Source organism: Tympanuchus pallidicinctus, unplaced genomic scaffold (assembly GCF_026119805.1).
Source record: "Tympanuchus pallidicinctus isolate F22 unplaced genomic scaffold, pur_lepc_1.0 scaffold27, whole genome shotgun sequence".
NCBI lineage: Eukaryota > Metazoa > Chordata > Aves > Galliformes > Phasianidae > Tympanuchus > Tympanuchus pallidicinctus.
This window is the reverse complement of record NW_026294744.1, coordinates 6,586,889-6,608,347: the sequence shown is the minus strand read 5'-3', so window position 1 is coordinate 6,608,347 and position 21,459 is coordinate 6,586,889. Positions and strand designations below refer to the sequence as shown.

Genomic DNA, 21,459 nt, shown 5'->3' with positions numbered 1-21,459 from the left:
ATGCTTAGAAGTAGTCTTGGGGTCTTTTAAATTACTGAGTTCATCACTTAACTCACAAACAAGAAACACCTTTAATTTCTACTGCAAACTAAGCTATTGGAGGAGAAACCAGAGTTGTTTTTCATTTCTTTTGATCATCCACATTTCAAAAATCTGGGCAGAAAGGCCATTAGGTAGTAAGTAGTAACTTAGTACTCAGTAAGTAGTATTTCACACAAGCAACATATGACTTTAAAATGAAGATGCACAGGACTACACATTTAAGTTTATTTCTTGGATAGCAACATCTTATTTTCAAGATAAGAACAGAAGGTCTCAGACTTTAGGGTTATCAAAAATCATATATTGCTTCTGTGAAAACTACATACATCTTTAAATGTTATCAAAATAGTATCAGGCAAGTACTCTTTTCTCACTGCAAAAAATGCCCCTACAATCATTTAACAAATCACACTTACTGTCTAATTGTGGCTACCAATATAAATATACCAGCATGATATTTGTGTTCTGAATTAGTCACCATAAAGTATAACATTTCAAGTTTCAGATTAAGAAATATAAACATATTGAGTTAGTTTTAAGACTTCTTTCTGAGCTTTTCTATACTGACAAACTAATATATCAAAGCTGCAGGACCTTCAGTTGCTTATTCAGGCTAAAATAAAGCAATAGGAATAGACCAGAGGAAAACTGATAGAACCACTAAACTCAAGTGGAAGCACAGAAAGACTGGGAATTAGTTTCTGAATGAGGTTTTAATTTTTTATCTCCATAGCTTCATGCCCTGCTCTTCTACAGTTGGCATGCTGAAGGGATCAGCTACTTGGAGGGATTAGCAGAGATACTTGTGAGGGAAAAAAGAAAAAAAAAAAGACTGATAATCACCATTTGTCACTTCTTAGCCATATTTGGATATTCAGAATAAGCTTTCCCTTTATAAGCATTAGGGCCTAATCTGACCTAAAGCCACAGGTAATTTGGTAATTGGAGGTAATTTGGAGGGTATATTCCATCAAAAAAACATTTAATGGTTAGCAAAAAATTTATTTCTATTTTGTTTAAAAACAGTCAATTCCAGCATAACAACCTGAAAGATCTTGCTTTCTAAAGTTCATTCCTAACAAATTTTAAAAAGTTCTGAAGCCAACATTTAGTCTTTAAAACCACTCACACCCCCACCCCACCACTTGCATGAAAACCAAGACTGACATTCTCAGCTCAGCAACAAGGTGTTCAGTGCGCGGTCTTTTCAATAACTCTGGATGCCTGAGAAGTTTTCTATAAATAAAAGTATTAGTGAACTGAAATTAACAGTATCAGTTATTTATCAATTGAAACTGAAGCTCTTCAATACAGTCAGTCACCACTGTATTAAATACTTATGGAAAAGGACTTTAAATTCAGATCATCTTTGACAATTTCATTTAGTCCTCGGCAGCAGAGGCTTTCTTCATTCTTAGAAGTCGACTGTACAGTACTTCAGGACAGGCTATTTGCACACCATTCAGTGTGATACGTGCATTTTACAGTTCATAGAAAAATAGAAATACAAAAGAGTAAAAACAAAAACAGAACAATTGTACTAAATGGTACCAATTTTAACTCCAACATCATGGTGCTCTATCTTTGTTCCCCCCCCCCCCTCCCCGTGCAATTCAGCACAATTCTGTTTGAACAAAATCACTGTCGTCCAGTTTTTCCATTCTCTGTCGTTTCCATTCTGAAATGGCAGAAAGCAATTGGTAAGGATCATCATTGTTAATACAATCAACAGACAAAAAAAAAAAAAAAAAGAAATAAAAGCTGCAATTTCTGTTTTATAAACTTCGCATACTTTAATCCTCAAAAATGTAAGCAGTTCTTTTAATGAAAATCAACTATTAATCTATTTCAAACTATTGCATTTGACTATTGCTTGAGTAGTAGTGATGCATTCATTGATACAAACCCATTTTCTTCTTTCAGATGTTGGTACAGCTCAGCTTTGTTGTTGACAGAGTTCAAACGACCAATAAATTCTTGGTGTTTCCTAGAATTGGCGGTATTAATTCTGTTGCTCCATAAAGACAGCAAGGACATTGGCCCTAAAATTGTATGCAAAAATAGGTAAAATCTGTAATTGGATGACTTATAACCAAGTGATTTAATTCTGTGTTCCTAGAACATGAAGTTTCTGAAGATACTAAGACTTTGGTAGTACAGCATATTAAAAACACTACTATTAAAAAGCCTTCTAATATAGACTACATAAGTATGACACACACAGTTACAGCAGTTGAGTTGCTGCTTTATAGAAGATTGACTTTGCTTCACAAGCAGCATCATAACATGAACTCAGCCATTATGACAGACAGTAGCAGCTCAACAAGGAAAAGAAGCCAGTGATAAATGTCCCTTTCAGCAACTAGACAGTTTGGCATGTCTACATTCATTAGTCAGCAAGAGACAGCTGTTTCTGATATCCACTCTTAAACAATGTTTCTGTCAGCGTACCTCAGCTAGCACCAGCAGAAATATGTCCTTGTCCCTTGTCAATCCAATTGCCTATCTTTTAGGTTGACACAGTATCTTGGGAGTCTTTCTTTTGACACTGACTTGTTAAGGTTAACACGTGTACTTAACAAGAGTTTCTCAGCATTAATTAAAACTTCTCTTCACTAATTCTGCTTTTACTCCAGGATCTGCCTCATTACCTTAGGGAAAGAGACTGATATACAAATTTTCAAGTGAAAAAAAAAAATCTGTCACAATCCTTCTGTTTTACCTTTTGCCTTTTCCACTACAGGCATTTCATCCATTGTTATAAGAGGCTTTTTGTTGGGGGGCTCAGGAGAATCGGGGGAATCTTTTATAACTTCTGCTTCTGCTAGTTCTTCTTTTTCACGATCCAAGAGACTTTTTAACCTTTTTGAGAGAGAAGGCAAACAACGAAGATACACTACAGCAGCATCTATTATTTCCTGACATCTCTGCACTCTTCAAGTGACCCACTACCCACATCATGAGGTTTCTTCTGACCGCTTGTCAAACTGGGAAACTTGGGAAAACCAGTCAAATAATCCTCTGGAAGACTTAAGGGAAAGACCTTAAAATATATTTTCACCTCCTTTTAAATATTTGTATCATACTCACTGAGGTAGTTCTGTCAAAAATAAAAAAGATCAACCGACAATGAATACGCAGAATGCCAATTTTTTTTTTTTTAAATATGATCCAGGTTTACGTTCTGTATCAAATTGCTACAGTCTCAGCCCTTGCTTTGCTCCACCTGTCAAAGCAAAAGTAGCTGTAGAAATGGATTTGATCATATGCAGAAAGGCAAGAAGATCATCAGCACAGTGACAATAACACAGGCCAAAGTGTCCATCCTCCTAAGCAATCCTAATATGTACAAAACTATATATTAAAAAAAGCTTAGTAATGCAAGGTGTTTTCTTTAGAATAAGTAGTTTGAAAGAAGGAAACCAGATCTGAAGTGCTTCAGAAGTTAGAATAATCAAAATGAATTATAAACTGTAGGTGCAAGGACAATCATCTTTGATGTTCAACTGAAGAGTCCAGCCTAATTAATTTGGATATACCCAACTACCCTCCAAATGACTGAAAAAATGTGACTGGACAGTTGATTTCATGTTCTAATATTCCTACAGTATACAAGTGTTGTAGTTACAAAGTAGTGTAAAGCCCTGCTGTCAGCAGCCTGTCCAAGGTCCATATTTGTGAAATATTTTTACTTTGCAAATATGTTAAGCAGGCACTGTAATAACATAGATGTTTTTCCAGCTTATCAATGGCCAATTAAACCGATTAAAAAAATTGTGATTCACAGTCATTGTTTATGCTTTTAAATGTGGCTTACCAACAAATCAAATTAGAACCCATTTTACAGCAGTTCTCTTGCAGAGCATCATGACAAAGATTATTATGTCACGGTTTTACATTACTTTAGAAGATTTACCTTTCTGATTCTTGCCATGGCTTATCTGTTTCGTAGTCCTTTCCTGACTTCTCTGACTTGTCTTCTTTATCTTCTCTCTTTCTGCCTCGTTTCTTGCGTTCTTCTTCTTCTGGGGGTTTGCTTCTGCAAGCCATCAAACACTCCAAGACCCGCTGGTGCTTATCAGAGTTGCCAATGTGTGCTCGTACCAGAGTTTCCAATTCATTCCACATAATCCGATACTGTTCATCTCTAAGCAAGGGTAGGAAAAGCAGAACCATATATAGGATAATCTAAATCATTGATCTACTGAATAGCTAAATTAAAGACTTTTTTTGTGTTGTGCTGTTTTGATTTTATTTATCCCCTGAGCTTCTTCTTCATGTGAAGATGCACCCACACCTCAGATCGTCCCATCCTTGTAATTCATGGAACCACACCACGTGATCTTTCCCCACTAACATTCAGAGTTCAGTTTAGTTGAAATGTAGATGCTGATTCCACTGACAGCAATTTCTTAACTTTCATGAGATCTGACTGCCAAAAGTTACTTCTGAATTCAGTCAGCTGTTTGCTAAGCAGCAAGTTAAGCAATATTAGGATGCAGATGACCACTCAAGTACTGGAACACCCATGATTTATTTAAATATTTGCATAAAAACCAAGAATTAGGAATCTTACATTGGTTGACCGTAAATAACTTCCAGGTGCCTGGTGATCTGTTGCAGACTAATTTCTTTCCAGTTAATTCTTGGAATTACAATGTATGCATATGTCACCATTGGAACAACAAATAAATGGAAATCCTATGCAGACTTTAAAAGGAACATCCTATATTTTAAGTAACAGTTTCAAAGTTATTGGACTATTCTAATAACTCACTTTTATATTGCTGTTTGTTTACAATATTCTCAAGCTCCCCTTCTTAGTCATTTGACATTATTCCACTTTTTCCTCCCATAGCTTGTCACCTTCCTCAATCATTTCTGTACTCACATTTAACACTCACAATTTTTGCAGTAATAACATCACTGCTGTTTCCTAACACTCGGCACAACCACTGTCCCCAAACGGTGCGAGCAATTTGTATATCATTTAGTAGACTCCATATTACCTTTGGCCACATTTTAAAAGCATGTATGAAAACAATATAAATAATATATTTTCTGAGAAACATCCAACAACAACAAAAATATTTGTATTTAACCTTTTAGGACCCTTTCCTCTGGTACCAACTGTTGAAATTGGCAGCGGATCATTTTTCCTCTCCATATCTACCAAATTGTATATTGTTTTTTGACAATTCAATACATCCTCATCTGTCATTGCTTCTTTTACAATCACACTGGCTAATGGCACTACCTGCAATACAAAACATAAGTTAAGAATGGGAAGTCCACATATTGCAGGAAACTAGCAGGACAAAGCAGAAGCAGTCTGTGTAACCATGGAACAATACACAACAAAAATACTACATTCTCTCCTGAATTTAATAGCAACACTGAGGTATAACCACAGGCATGCCTTACTGTCTTTACCCATTGAAACTCAGCAGCTCTTTAGATAAGCCAGTTTCAAGTACAGCACTCAATTTAGATTAAACAGTTATAATCTACTGACATTAAGTACTGAAGTTAGAAACAAATCTTCAAATAAACTCATTTTGTGACAAATGATTTATTGTAGAGTTAGTGCTTCCACCAAGTAGCAGATTCAGACTTACTCTAGACCAGAAGAAAAGGTTACACACCCAAGATTACTTACAGCTTGCATGTTGAAGATGGTAGTCTGAGAAATAATCATAGGCCAGTAACGAGTATGTTTCTCTAATTGATCTTTTGCACGTTCCAGTGGAATTTCAAGACTTCCATCGATCTTATATCTGGGTTCTAGAAAAGGAGTTAATCGGTTTTCCCTCATAAATTCACCAAAATCCTAATGATAACCAAACAAAATAAAGTTAGGAATTTCTCTAACAAAGTAACTTTCACTGAATGGGTGAAACAGCATACTCTTGCCTATCATTAACTGTGTACCACCATCACTAAACCTGACTCCAACACCCAGAGCCCTTTTTCTAGCTTTCAAATTTGTGACATTCTTTGAGGTGAACACAGAAATTCATAATAACAGGGGTTAAAAACTGACACGAAGTTTTTAACAAGAAGGTCTTCTGGACTTGTAAGGTATTTCGTGCATGGTAAGAAGCTTTACTATGTTTTTCTGGAAGTCACTCCTGCTTACATACAGTAGATGCAAAGGAAGTGTTAAAAAAAAAAATGCCAGCTTACTGTCTGTTCTATAACCAGAGTTCAAAGCTGACAACTTCATCTACTACTTATTTCACAACTCATTCACACACAATCAAGCCTTCCACCAATGACCATGATACAGTTGTTCTGTGCGTACCCAGCCCATGGTAAAACCTTGCCAGGAAAATGCTGTTTCAGAACCAAACCAAAGTTTAGATATGGACAGTGCATAAGGCAGCAAAGTGCTTCCTCAGCATGGAAAGGATTCTATGAAGCACACATGACAATGAACAGTTGTTCTACTTTAAGTATACATCAATGTATACAAAGAAAATCAGATTATGATGTCATGTAAACCACCCCAGATCTCCAGAACACACACTAGAATTTCCCATACACAACACCATTGCACTACATCTCTTGCCATTGATGTAAAAACCACCTAAAAAAAGGAGCCTTACTGTGATCCGGTAATCAGTAACTCTCCCACCGCAGCCTTCACTAATTGATGGGGGATCTTCTAGAATTGACCGTGAGCTGCTTAATACATGCAGAAAAATTTCTCCTCCGTGGCTGCTGAGCATGTGACTAATTACTTTCGAGCCAGACTTGCGTGGCTGTTCCAACAAAACAGAACGACCTGATGGAAGTGAGATCAGCTTCATTAGCCACCATGCATCGCAATTTTGAATTAAGAAAAACCATATACATGGAGGTTTGTACCAAACCATTAAGACTTTGAATCCATTTAAGTTGTGTTTTGACCTTGATGAGCAAGAAACCTTTCCAAGCTTCTACTCTATTTCCCTAAACAATACAGTAAGCTTTTAAATCTTACACAGAACAGCTGAAAGGCCCCCCCTCCTGGGAACACATTACTGCTTTCTAAGCAGGACATTATTCCTAAGAAAAACAAGTATTTTAGACATTAATATGGTACATTGTGTATGAATGGCTTGTTATTTTTAGTCAAAGATGATGTTGTATACTTAACCATTATCTTGCTCTACTGCAGAAATTCATTAAAAGCATCTTCTACAAAGAAGCAACATAACCCACTCAAGTATAAAAGGTATCCATTTATTCTACTTTTAATACTTACAACAGGTACAACTTTCCAGACACACTAAACTTGCTGACTTATTTTCATTAAAATACACTAAACAAAGACGAGTAATCTTCAAATAAATTGTTTATTACAAGGAACCAGAAACAGAAGATTAGAAGGGAGGGTTTACTTAATATACTATCAGTTTTAGTTCTAATTATTTTTTACTAATCAAAGTACTTTTCCAGTACAGAATCTTTAGAAAAATACACAGAATAACTTCCCTGGGGAAAAAAAAAACAAACACATCCCATTAAAAGGATGTTCATAATGCAGCCTTTTTTTTTTTTTTTTTTTTTTGCTTACTGTAAAGAAACAATTGAAGCTGACTACATACTTCCAGCATTATGATAAAGGATATCAACAACTACTGAAATAAATGTTTCTTACTATGCATTCTACATACAATACATAGTAATAGCAGATACAATGTATTCTACATTCGGATTCAGTAAAGAACTTTCAGGATTCAGTGTTTGCTCTCTACCTCTTTCCTCTCATTTCCAGTTATTTATATGACACATTAACATATTCAGCATTTCCACAGCATACAGACATACCCCTCTTTGTACAGGCTGAAATGTGGCAAGTTTGTCAGCAGAGGTAGCCACTGTTAGCAAAGTCCAGCCCTACCATCAGATCAGAGCCAACCCCAGCCACCTCCTAAAGGGACCCACCATCACCAGAGCTGAACCATGAGCAACGCTGGGTTCTCCTCTGGGACAGCACCCTTTTAAAGAAAGGGAAAAACTGCTGGACAACAACAGCTGAGAAAAAGGAGCAAGGAATGTGAAAAACAGCCCTGCAGGTCAGTACAGAAAGAGGGGAGGAGGTACTCCAGGTGCAGAGAAGAAATGCCCTGCCCATGAGAGGCCCATGGTGCCTATGCCTAGGCTGTCCTCCTGCAGCTCATGGGTACCATGCAGAACAGATCTCCACGTGCAACCCACACAGGACTCCACGCTACTAGAGATGAATGCAGCCTGAAGGAGGCTGCAGCCTATGGAGAGCCCCCACAAGAGAGCAGGCCCCAGGTAGAAGCTGGGGCCTGTGGGGAAGAGCTCATGGTGGGGCAGGAAGCCATAGAGGGGACCAGGGCAGCCCTGAAGTGTGGGCCCTGTGGTGCAGAAACCACACTGGAGCAGTGCTTGAGGAGTTGTGACCTGCGGAAAGCCCATGCAGCATCAGTTCCCTGTGCTGGAGCAGGGGAACAGTGATCATAAAGGAGCAGCCAGGACTAAGCATTATGAGCTGACTGCTTCCTCCACTCCCCTGCGTCAGTCAGGGAGAGGAGGCAAAAGAACGTGCAGGGAAAGAGGTGCTTTCAGTTCTCACTGCTCTGGTCTGTTAGACAAAAGCAATAAATTATATTTATCTGCCTGTGAGGAGTCTGTTTTACCCTGAAGGTAAGGGTGAGAAGATAATTCAGTTGTCTCAACCTATAAGTCTTTTCTCATCTGACTTTCCCACCCATTCTGTGGAGGGGAACTGAAAGAGCAGCAGATGAAGCAAAGATTTACCAATGCAAAGCCACCACAACGTTCCACTTGCAATATTAACAACTTTAAAATAATTAGCCAAGGACACAAACTTACCATTAAGGAGAAAGTTTGTAAGGCATGAAGACGGTCTGCTATTTACATCTACTGGTGAAATTCTGTATGCTCCAGTGCAGTAGTGTAATTCTAAAAAAATGAAGGAGTAGAAAAGTTGAATCTAGTTCCACACAGAAAAAAAAACATCTCACATAACCAAAGAAGAGGATGAGGCTGAACAGCATTTCACCACTACTAAAACAAGATGAAATCAGCAGTGATGTATGTAGAGTAAGAGGTAAAAACAACATCAAGAACTACCTCCTTGCTTAATTCTTGTTAGTAGGTAAGGAGAACATCCAACACAAGTTAGAATAGCAGCTCTGTAAGATATCATGTGACTTACCCACACTGTTTGTTCGAGGAGTACACCATTTCAATGTCACAGTTTCTTTAAATGCGCCCTCTCTGCTGCTGCCACCTACATGATTATCACCTGCAACATTGAGCCAGAAAAACGTGCATCATGGTGTGATCAAACATTGTCTTTGTTGCACAAAAACTCAGCAAATAATTCTAGTGGTTTTTTTTTAATTTAAGGTGCAAAATATTTAATAACGTGATCGCATACAAGAAGTAATCTAATTAAGCTAGATATTTAACAAGTGAAAGAAATCCCTTCTTCATCAGTAGCAGTACTTAAAGTAATCTTTTAAAAATCAACAGCTATTGAATGGTTGTAAAAAAGAAACGCAAGCAAACAGTGTAGCTCCAGAGTATGCTCCCAATATACAACACTTGGAAAATTATAGATGCATTTTGTTTTACTCTGCAGCAGCCTTTTTTCCTTTAAAAAAAGAAAGCCTAAGACTTGAAAAGCATTGATTTTCCACATACGAATCAAAACCCTTAGCAAGAATTAAGAGCCCTTCTTTCAGGCTGATTAGTTTACATACATACTGTATCTCAGCCTAAAATGAAGCTCATCTAAAGGCACATTTGATAATTTGGGCTTTAGAGGGAAAATAAAATCTGTCTTCTTATCCAGCATCTTTGCTATGTCAAATTCAATTCAAACAACTTTTTTTTTTTTTTTTTTTAATAGGCCACAAGTGTTTTATCACTACAAATATTTTTGTATAACATCACACTGACAACTGGTTTGGTAGACAGCATCTGAAGGCATTAAAGCAGATATTAATACCTATAACAATACATTATGAAACAGTCCAAACAATATGCTTGAATCCACAATAATCTGAAAGTAATTGGAGGCATACATCAACATTCTATGTGATATGTTAGGGTTCAGCCTAAGATTCTATGTAGGAAGTTCTCTGATTCCATATTATAAAGATTTCCTCACAGAATATTTGTTTGATCTGCTTACTGATCATGAAAGTAACTTGCAGTAGAGGCTTTCTTAATGACTAAGAGTTCAGTTTAAATAGTTTGAATCCTTTTAGAAAAACCTCTCACAGAATAGGTTAAGGCTTGCCTTTACATGAGCTCCTTAGCTACTGCCATTAAAAATAAGATCTAATTAAATAACCAAATCTCCCCATTCCTAGTGTTTAGTACTGTTAGAAGATGGATTTCAAAAACAAAAAAAAGGAACAAAAACTGACAAGGTCTGATGAAAACAAAGCAAAAGGCCATTGCAGCAGGAGCCTGGTTTCAGCTCCTACCAGCAGGCTTACTCCCAGAGCCTCTAGGTTTTACACAGGATTTCTGAGCCTCAGCCTTAAAGCTTTGTACTTTCAACATGCATAGTAAGTTCAAGTCAGTTAGAATTCAGTATTCTAACATCTGATTCCTTCACCCCCCAGTCTTCAATCATAAGCTTAACTAAAAGAGAAGGATCAGTAATCATAAATGAGGAGATGCATTCTGTCCTGGAGGTGATGGCAGTCTTCCTAAGAGCAGAGGGGGAAGAAAAGTCCCCCAAAGCAGCTGCTTACACACAAACTTTTTCAAATTTGAGAAATATCCACTATTTCTTAAATAACAGGCAGGTAACTCATCTGTTAAAATATTATACTTCTAAGATGTTAAACCATCACCTTCCTAATATGCTTTAAAGCCATGTAACTGAATAGTAAAGAATATCTGTAGTCAGTAACTAAATACATGTATTCTACACACACAGCAAGTCAGACTAAGACTTCTTATGACTCAGTGCCACTTAAAAAGTTACAAACAACACTGAGAAATGAGAAAACAGCCAATAAAAGACTTCAAATGAGACTTTAGCATTTCAGAAGAGGAACATAATAAGCATTCCACTGAACACTGGTAGACAGGGTGTTTTCAGTTGCTTGCTTTAGCTTTTAAGTACCACCAATACAGAATATTTTGCCTCACTTTATATATAAACAAACTGTGATCTCAAACACCTTCTGCAAAATTGTTCCCCACCCAGTCTCACAGAAGTTTTAATAACTCACCCAAGAGGAATATTAGGCAATTCCAAGCTACAAAAACCATACTGGATGCTTCAACACAGTGAGAAAGCTCAAAAGCAACTCAAGTTTTTCAAAGCAATTACTGTCATAAACAGATCTACAGAATGATGGCAATTACTTAATAAACAGATTAAAAGCTCAATTGTTCAAGGAATAGTTTTCCACAAGTACTCAATCACCTCTTTTTTTTGCTTTCTGTAAAACCACCACACCTGTCTCTCAGATAGCATGCTTTTTATTCAATAAGCTCAGTGAGAAGTTGAAGTGCCCCCTCACAAAATCACACACAAAAATCCTAAAGGTGCATGGAACCTGGACTGATGAATTTGATCTGTTTTTGAAATCTTTTATTATTACTGTACAATAGACCTGTCATGAATAAATCTTCAAAGCCAACACTGCAAATGAAGTTATTAGGCTGCAAGGAACAACTGAAGACATGCTATTTACAAATAAGGTTTCCCCTTAACTCTAATAATTATGCCTGAAACCTGCATCAGTTCCAAACTCATAACCCCTGCTTGTAAATCCTTCTAGCATGCACATGATTGAATAGACAACATTTAGAGAACTATTTCTACTTACCACTCTTCAAAAAGTCAACATGTGCTTCTTTGTGATGAAGAAGCTCCACGTCATAGTTGGCTGATGTGTTAGCATGCTGTTCTTCCTTTAAAAGAGACAGGTAAAAATAATGCATGCAATTATTTCCAAGTAGCAGTCACTAATTCTATTGATAAACTATTGTGATGATTTGACAGTTAGCTCTTACATCACAGGAAAACAAGTCTCCCAAGTGCATTAGACAACAATGGGATTGCAATATTGAGGAAACAGCTCTCTGATCTATTTAAAGATGCAGCCTTCTCATTCTTTAGAGGGCTCGAAAAAAGACTAAACTTTCTTCATGCAAGTGTCATGACAGTGTACACAGTGGAAGGTGTAGACTTTAAACAGCTGTAACTAATTTTGCTTAAATTTATAACATTTAGGAAGCCTCACAAGAATCTAGAACAAAAAAAGCAGACTTCGAGCGTACCACCATTTTCTTAATGCTTAGATGCATGGGGGGGAAAAAAATTACTTTCAACTTCAAGTTGATGATCACTGCATCTTTAAACAGCAGCAACAGATCAGCAAAAATGGGAGAGTAATCCCACTAATTTATTAGAAGTTAAAAAAACCACAAACAAGGAATTCAACATAGTCTATTACTATAAGGACAAAGATAGAAGGGAGAGGCATACCAGCAGCACACAGATCAGATTATAGACAAGGTATTTGCAAACCTAGAAGTCACAATTATCTGATGATCCATGTCAAAGTTCATTAAAAATAAATGTCTTGTGACATTTAATTCCATGTTTTAACTTATTGGATCCATATCAAATCACTATTTTTGAAAGACTTTCATAGAAAATGGCCGTTTTTCAAAGAATACAACAGGAATTGCCAAAGAAAAAAAGCCTTCAATTGTTTTTAAAAATAAGTTTCTGCCCTTACCCTTTGAATGCTGACCCTTTGCATCAGGCAGAAGGAGAATTGAAACAGAAAATTACTAAAAACTTAATATTTAATTACTTAATTGCACTGATTTCCCTCCCTGTAGTGATAAGAAATAAATAGGAAGGTGAACAACTTTGTTCAAACTTAGATTTAATACCTTCCCCAAATAGATTATATCCAATCCTTGTCTTTGTGGTTTATGGACATTCAGAATGGAAATCCTGGAAAGCCTTTAGCCAAAAACCAGCTGTTAGTTACAAACACCTTTATTTCAAGTGGGCATGACAATCAGACAGAGGAAAGAGTCACTATGCCACTAAAATGCACAAGGGTCAAGAATATCTAACAACACAACTAGAAAAAGACAACAAAATCACAAACAAAGTAATTTGAGGCAAATAAGATAGTATTTATATGAAGTAACACAAACAGAACTGAAACAACACTTGTATTGCTACATCGAAAATTGAGATCCAGCAATACATTTTGTTCTGTGATCCTTCTTTACATTCTTCCCTTACTTTACTTTTACTAACCTGGTCACAAACATTAAATGTGGGCTAATAAAAAAAAAAAGAAACAAAAAAATGATATGGAGAGAAAAACAATGTAAAAAAATCATTTAAACTAAAAGAAAGCAAAGAAATTTAGAAGCAATACAGCAAGCTAACAGAGTCATGGGCACAATATTACCTTCATAGGAATGTTGGTTATTGTGGTGGAAGCCAGATCAAAGTGTTGCTGGACTAAAACATTCAGTTTCGTAGCTAAATGCCGTCCTGCACGGACACTGTGCACCTCACTGGTTAAAACAGGTGAAAGCTAAAACAAATTGACAGAGAACACCCAGTGTCAGTGGATTAGACTCCAGTGTCATCCAACAACATAAAACACTTGAAACGCTAAACTCAACATTTACACCATTACATTCAATGAGAAAGAAAACTATCATGGAAAGTTACAAAGGGAAAAAAAAAAACTGCTTCTTTTGCAGAATTCTGCAGATTGTGTCAGTTGCTACAGTTGCACTTTCTGCAACATGTCACAAATTAAGGTGTAGTACCAACTCTGACTCACTGGTTGTCAATAGGAAGGATTTGTACCAGGATATGGGAAAAGAACCCTCTTTCCAAGGCTAGGGTTTCCCTCCTTTAGCTACTGAATAAGAGGTGCAAAGCTCCTTTTAACCGTCTGCATGTCAGACAAACAAAACACAAGCTGTAAGTTGCATTTGATTTTCCAAGTAATGACATTGCTCATTTTTTAAACACCAAAATCAATGATTGTCTTACAAGGGACAGACTTAATCATTTACACAGCTTTGTTTTTTTTTTTGTTTTAAAGTGTGACTAGTGAGTATTTCTGAACAATATTTCAGAACAGTAGCTGCATTCCCTTCCACTTGTGAAGTAGGATGCAAGACTAGATGCATTTTGTGTTAAGACCGAGATACCTTCCTTGCATTCTTGAATCAGTACATCACAAAATCATTTGCACATATTTGCATACAAGTTCATACAGCAACACATTTTTGCTACAACTGAAATGTTCTTATATGCATCATTTTATTTCGTGATTTTTCATGTTTTTGTAGAGTACTTTAAAGATCTGATGAACTTCAAATACTCTATATTCCTGTGATATATTACCCCTTCCTTTGGAAGCAGACATGCCTTCCAAGGCTTTTCACTATAAGGGCATTGTGTTGCCTAGCACTTGACTACACAGATAAAAGCATCATTTCGGTGTCATGAGAAAAATCACTCAGCAGTTACATCATAATGCTTCAGCCTGGATGACATGGGACACCTTGCTGAGCAATACCAGTGTAATTTAGCAGATGCATGTCAGAACATGCTGCTAGCTAGCAATTCAAGCAGGCCTTCTATAGAACAGTTATTCAACTCATCCATCCAACACACCAAGCAGTTGGTGGTTCTCCATTCAATTCCTTCTCAAAAGGGAAATCAAAACAAACATTCTCTCATCCTACAGAATTTACTTCACAAAAAAAAATAAAAACCCACAAATTATTACTGCAAGAAGTGAAAAATATGATACCATGTATGCTTGCATACTATGAAAGAAAACATGCACTTCAGATGGCAATATGCAAGCTGTCAACTTTCTAAAGAATTGTCACCTGTATTCCTTCCTATGCCAGGGACCCAAGGCTTTGTTGAGGCTTAACTGCATTACCTATTGGAGTCTGAAGGTATTCCCAATAACTGCGATACATTTTCTCATTTTAAGACCTTTACCTCTTTTTTAGGGCGATCTGAAACAAGGCTGTCTTCACCAACTGGGTACGTGTGGATTAAGACCAATTCACATTTCTGGATCTGCATCAGGCTTGAAAAGAAAAACATTCTATTTAACCTACAGGGCAGCAAAAAGTATAAAAAAAAGTATCTCACAGGAACTAAACAATCTCTTGAGATTCATCTGACCAAAAGAACACAGAATCCCAGATGGTACAATATAGTTTCTAGAAAATGCTTTCAGAAACAAAGTTACATAAACAACATTCAAAAGCATACTTCAAAATAAAGTACTGAAATAAGCACTTGTGCATCATTCCCAGCTCTTCAGTTGCAGTAGTACTTTGATGCTTTTTTTTTTTTTTTAAAAAAAAAAAAAAACAGATAAATGGAGCAAATCCTTGTCTACTATTTACGTTCATCACCTGAAAATGGACACTACAGAGGGTTTGTCTCAGCAAGTGTGCCTGCAAGTATTAATGGGGGGATTCTGGTGAACATGGGGCTGTGTAAATACTACGTTTATTTCCTAACACAGCTGGAAACCTGGAAAGATTGAGACACTCCTGCAACTTTTGCTACAGCAGTGTATGAAAAGTTATCTTTTAGGAAGAAATTATTTACTGTGAGGGTGGTGAGACACTGGAACAAGCTGCCCAATGAGGCTGTGAATGCCCCCTCCCTGCAAGCACTCAAGGCCAGGCTGGATGGGGCTTTGAGCAACCTAGTCTAGAGGTGTGTCCTTGCCTACAGCAGGGTGTTGGAATTTGATGACCTTAAAGGTCCCTTCCAGCCTATGATCCTATGGTAGGTCACCCTTTACAATGGACTTAGAATCTGACTCCCTTGCACTAGTGTCCTTCTTACATATACAAAACTGCATTTGCAGCAGCTAAATATAGCTTCTGCTATATAAATGCCTACGGAGCAATCAAGGATAAAATCTCAAGCTGCTGTATACTTTGCACAATAACATACAATTCCTGCACCAAGCAGTTCACTGTTTAATTAGACAAAGCATATGGTAGAAAAGTGGCAGAAAGAGATTAATTATTCCTTTATCCCAAGGGAGTTATAAAGGAACACAATAATTTACAAATTAAAAACTACTTTCAAGCCCCTCAGCTATTTCACCCTAAGAAATAGAGAAGTGAAACTAACTGGTTGCTTTCAAGAAAGAATGCAGATACAAAACTGGTTAAGTATGCCTTGTTACAGGACTGTATCATCTCATGTTTTAGATAAAGATAGGACAATATTTCATCAGATTGCTATGAGGATATGGGATGATACATCAGCTTAGAACCCTCTATTGCACAGCAGCATTCAAACCACTCATCAGAAGAGTTTAAGAAATACAAGTGTAAATTCTAAAGAGAACACACCAGGCACACATAGGGAAAAAACAAACTGCTGAAAGTATACTCACTGATCTGAGTTAGCTGCAAGCTTATTATGTTCATGAATGGTTTCCTGAACATAATCCTCAAGCATCCGAACATGACTATCACTGGAGAGAAATGAACAGTTTTATGCAGTATTATAAATCCTCTCATTCAGAGCAACAAGCCACCACATACTTTTCTATTTAAAGTGAGAATTTTTCATTGGTTACTGTAGCACATCTCCATAAACAAAAGCATGAATAAGGCAAGAAATGATTTACTAAGAATACAGCTACTTAGAGCATTAATTTACAGCAACCAACAAAATGCTTCTAAAAATGTATGAAATCTCTATTTGTTGCTGGCAGAAGCAAACGTTAATACATACCTTTTTGCATTAGTAATACAGATTATTCTCCCTCTATTTCCAACACGTTCTGCATTCTCCATGAGCATGGTTCGAGCCTCGTGTTGGTACTCTGTTATTTTGCAAAGTGCTTCAACTGCAGCAACCAGCCCATGAAGTATGCTGCAGCATTCTGGATCTGCCCGAGGATTAGGTGGCCCCACAGCTGCTAAGGCTGCCATTAACTGGATAAAGAAATGACTGAAAGTTACTTTTGAGGCATCTGTTAAAGAGTTCAGTTATGAGAAAAGTTAACATGTAAAATAAGTTACCATTATACTTCACGCTGACAGGAGAAAAGCAAACAGAGCAATAGAAGATCTGTACATGCTCCCAGACTTTGGAAAAGCACTGAGCTCAAGTTACCCTATGCAAATGATTTCCTATGTGTTAACAAGCCTGTACAATATCATATCTCATAGAAAAATACATAGCTACATGTATATATATAGCTATATATAATTGCAAGTTATATCCAATACCTATAAGAAATCCTTACTTTATCAACTGCAATTCACTTTAACTTTCTGAAAACTTGGGAAATTTAGTTGCTTCCTAAAGTAAGCCTTTCAGAACATGAGCCCATTAGATACGAGTGAAAGTGAAAATAAAGAATGCAAAGTTTATAACTTCTTACGTTTCTCTGCACAAACAAGTGTAAAATTCTAAAAGTATCACTAATTTACAGATGAAATGTATACCAGGCTAATTTCTTCATACCTTTTAATATAATTTGGTCCTGAAAGATGCTTGTATTTCTACATGTTGCTGCTTATACGAATCACCCAACCTCCCAGGCTACCACTTAAAATGGTACTATATGAAAACTTCAGACCACATTGGCCCACTAGCATTTTAATTCATAACTTAATATTGAATATAGAATAACTGAATGGCTTGAGTTGGAAAAAATGTTAAAGACTATGCAGTTGTAACCACCCTGCCATAAGGAGGGTTGCCACCCACCAGATACGCATCTTTTCTTATGCTGAGGGCCCCAGGCCTTGATGGAGATGAGGCATCATGAGGGCAGAGCAGAGTGGAACAATCACCTCCTTCAATCTACTGGCCGTGTCACTTTTGGTGTAGGCCACAATACAGTTTGCTTCCCAGCTGCAAGCACACACTGCTGGCTCACATCCAGCTTTCTCATCCTCTAGGACCTCAAGTTCTCCACAAGGCTGCTCTCAGTGAATTCTCCCAGTCCCTATCGAGCCTGGCATTGTTCCAGCCCAGGTGCAGCACCTTGCATTTGGCCTCGTTGAACCTTGTGCCCTAACACAGCTTCCAATGATCTGTTCCATGATCTTTCCACACACACACACAGTGAGGCTCACTTCTCTACTGAGAGTGTTTGGGTGACAAACAGGTGCCTCAGTGCTTCTCAACAAGAAGTCTCCAGTTACTTACACCTCTTGCCTTTTTTGGTGGCACTGGTACTAATAAGGCAGCTTACTGTGCCTACTAAGGCAGTTTGTCAGCTTACTGTGGTTGGCCCTTCCTGTCCCTTGATTGTTTCCCATATCCCTTCTTACTTTCAGCCCCAGAGCTGCATGTCTGTTACACAGGTACATTTCAGGGGCAAAAGGCAGACTCCTCCTTTTGCTCCAAGCAAAGATGATGTTGCTGTATCCATTATCTTGCATTTTATTGGAATCTATCTCCTGAGGGCTGAAAGCCAGTTTAGTTTCTTTCTCTTCAGTCCCTCTTGCAGGGACTGAAGACAGTGCTGTCAGTTTGCCTGCATCACTGCATAGAATTACATCATTCTCTCTCAAAAAAATTCTGGATACTGCACTGCCTGATGATTTTCCTCATTCAATCTCGACATCTGCTCAAGAAGTTCATTGAGCTGGACACACTTGGAATCCCCCCTCACCCCACCCTTAGTCCCTTGGGAGACTTCCAGAAGCTGGAGCTTCCCACAACCAAAGCCCTGGTCAACTATCTTTGCACCTATGGGACCCTCAATGCTGTTCCCAACCCAGCCCCTCGACTGCTCCCACACGTGCTGGCAACCCCTGGCCGTTCTCTTCTCACCCTGGGGACTCCCCAGTTGCAGGACCTCTTCATCCCACCCCCGTCTCCATCCATTCACCTCCTGCTGCACTGCAGAACATGCCTGCATGAGAGTTGATCACCTTGGAGAGCAACTAATAACACATCACAATCTACCCTGTGATTAAACTAATTCAAAAAAGAACATTTTTAATGGATACCTCTTGCAAGTTCTGGTCTTCTTGGGTCCAAGAATTCAAAACATGAGCTCCAGAATCACTCACAATGAAATTTACCTGAAAGCATTTTAAAAGTTCATGTCAGATAACAGTCAACTAAGATCATGGATTAAGGCTACCTCCCCAAAACCAAACTGACAAGGATTGCACCTCCTCCTTCAGACTAATTGATACCCTGCAGATGTATGCAATTACAAGCCAAACTAAAAATAATACATGTACAAAAAGCATTTGGTACTGCTACATTCATAATATTACTTAGAGAGTAAATATTAGCAACTTCTTACACAAACATTTGCTTTTAAGCAATCAAATCAACCTTGATACTGAGTTAATAGCTCATGATATTATTAAGTTTTAATAAATAGGTAATAGCTTCTGTAGAAAAATCTCTGTGAAGTACTGAGGTACAGCAAATTGTTCTCCTGATGTCATCACAGTAGACTACAGGGTAAGTACCTAGCAAGATCTATTCAACATTAGAGAGCAAAATACACTGTAAAGTTGCCAGTAACAGTCAAGGGGAAGAACATCTTCCATGTCAATTTCCAGTTTATACACTACACAGACTTCAGTCATGTTTTAAATTAATTGAGCATACACTTGATATAATCCCATGATAGGCCAAGACTGCAGTTTAAATTCAGCATACGCTGTCTGAGAGCCAGGACACACAATCCACCAAAGCAGTGAGGCTGACATATCAAACCAGTGAACTTCCAGTAGCATTTGTTAGTGTCAGGCAAAGCCTGGCTGCCTTCTAAAACAGGCTGTTAGCTGCCATTACTTTGTAGCAATATCACTGTTACAACTTCTTATTTTTAAAAAAGGTGATCAGACTCGGGAAATTTCTTAAGAGTTTACTCAGTAATAGGGCAGCTTCAGGAACCACAAGTTAAAGAGCCACCAGGTATTTCTGCTTCTAAAGAATAGCTGTGCGCCCTCTCACTTTTTCAAACTTGCCCTTAGAGATACCCCTCCTATTCCTATCCAATTCCTCTGGAGTTGGTATTGAAAAGCCTTAAGTGCTACCAGGTATATGTATTTAGAAGCAGAGTATGATATGCAGCAAGACCTCCCGCAAGTTTTTGTGAGCATGTTACCTTAAAGCACTACTCACATTTTGCACAAAACATGCAAAGGTCCCAAAAATTAACATATAATGGGACTTTGATGCTATTTAAAGTAATTTAAAAAGCAATTCACTGTATCAACAATACAATTATAAGAAATCAGACTTCTAACAGCAGCAAGCAGAATTAAGCTTCACGAAAACACGAAAGTACCAATTAAGTTATTAAGCATCATGCAGAATTTGTAGAAAAACTTACCAGTTTCTTAAAAGGAAAAATGTCATACATTATTCTGCAGTACTCCATAGACGATTCCACTGAACAGGTCCATAATGATTTTGATATGGGTGCTAGAGGTATGATTCCTTGGGTCCGGTTCTTTACTAACATATCAAATTCAACATGCTGTCTACAGGATTCTGCCATATATGGGCAGTGATCCACAACAAAAACAGTTTTATGAGACTCAGAGAAGATTTTCATTTTCTTCCTAAAACAGACAATGGAATTAGAAAAAAAGAAAGTGTAGGAGAGAAACACATCACAGAACTACCACGGGGTTCATATAGCAGAAAACTATCCTACTAGAACATTCGAGTTCTGAAGAGGTTACCTCACACTATTTAGATTAAACATCGCATCCATTAGCTGCAGTAACATCCTATTAGACTCCAGGACACCCTGTAAGTGTGCCTATATTAAGGCTATTTACGTAGAGAGAAGAAGTATCTTAGCCCTTATGTTTAGTGTACTAGATGCCTCATCATTTCTTTGTCCCCCAGGAGGACAGGTGCAGAAAACATGAATGCAGAGTTGAAAAATAACAATAACACACAACATTACCTTCCTCTTTCCTGTGATTAAGAGGTATATCTAAGCAGAAATCATACAGAAACAGCTTGCTAGTTAGAGCTTTCCTGTTAACAGTAACAGGAAGATACATACATATATATTCATATATATACACGGTTAGGCTAGACGGGCTGTGACAGAGCAGCAGGACCGAGGCTGTCAGGCTCACTTCCAGCCTTCTCTTCGCGCTTCTCAGAACGCGCGAGGAAAGGAGAAGCACACAGACGGACGAGGAGGGCACAGCCGCGGCAGCGCCCGGCCCGCCGGGGGAAGGGGCGCGCGGGCGGCGTCTCTTACTTGGGCCGACTCCTGCGGTGCTGCAGCGGTCCCGGGCCTCCTCCGCGCCGCGCCCGGGCCCTGCCGCGGGCCCGCTCCGGGGAGGAGGGATAGGCCCCGCGGGGCGCCCTAGAGAGGGCCGGGCGCGGGCGCCTGCGGCCGGGCG

The 21,459-nt window shown here is 38.1% G+C and overlaps 1 protein-coding gene across 1 annotated transcript; it reads right to left on the bottom strand.

Moving 5' to 3' along the window:
- Nucleotides 1-1,023: 1,023 nt before the first annotated feature.
- Nucleotides 1,024-21,457, bottom strand: INTS13 (integrator complex subunit 13). Its single transcript, XM_052690584.1, has 17 exons — nt 21,315-21,457; nt 20,424-20,655; nt 19,075-19,149; nt 16,838-17,040; nt 16,494-16,574; nt 15,065-15,155; nt 13,497-13,625; nt 11,883-11,967; nt 9,239-9,328; nt 8,893-8,982; nt 6,651-6,829; nt 5,702-5,872; nt 5,145-5,299; nt 3,959-4,189; nt 2,765-2,904; nt 1,949-2,084; nt 1,024-1,720 (listed from the first exon to the last, which is right to left on the bottom strand). Exons 2-17 carry the CDS (start codon nt 20,646-20,648, stop codon nt 1,681-1,683), a joined length of 2,121 nt encoding a protein of 706 aa, XP_052546544.1. The 5' UTR covers nt 20,649-20,655; nt 21,315-21,457; the 3' UTR covers nt 1,024-1,680.
- Nucleotides 21,458-21,459: the final 2 nt, after the last annotated feature.

Excerpts from the sequence above, each read along its gene's own strand:
- INTS13 (XM_052690584.1), bottom strand. The coding sequence starts at position 20,648 with ATGAAAATCTTCTCTGAGTCTCATAAAACTGTTTTTGTTGTGGATCAC. Across the intron at positions 17,041-19,074 it reads AAGACCAGAACTTGCAAGAG|TTAATGGCAGCCTTAGCAGC; the intron begins GTATCCATTAAA and ends TTCTTTATCCAG. Across the intron at positions 16,575-16,837 it reads TGTATTACTAATGCAAAAAG|TGATAGTCATGTTCGGATGC; the intron begins GTATGTATTAAC and ends ATTTCTCTCCAG.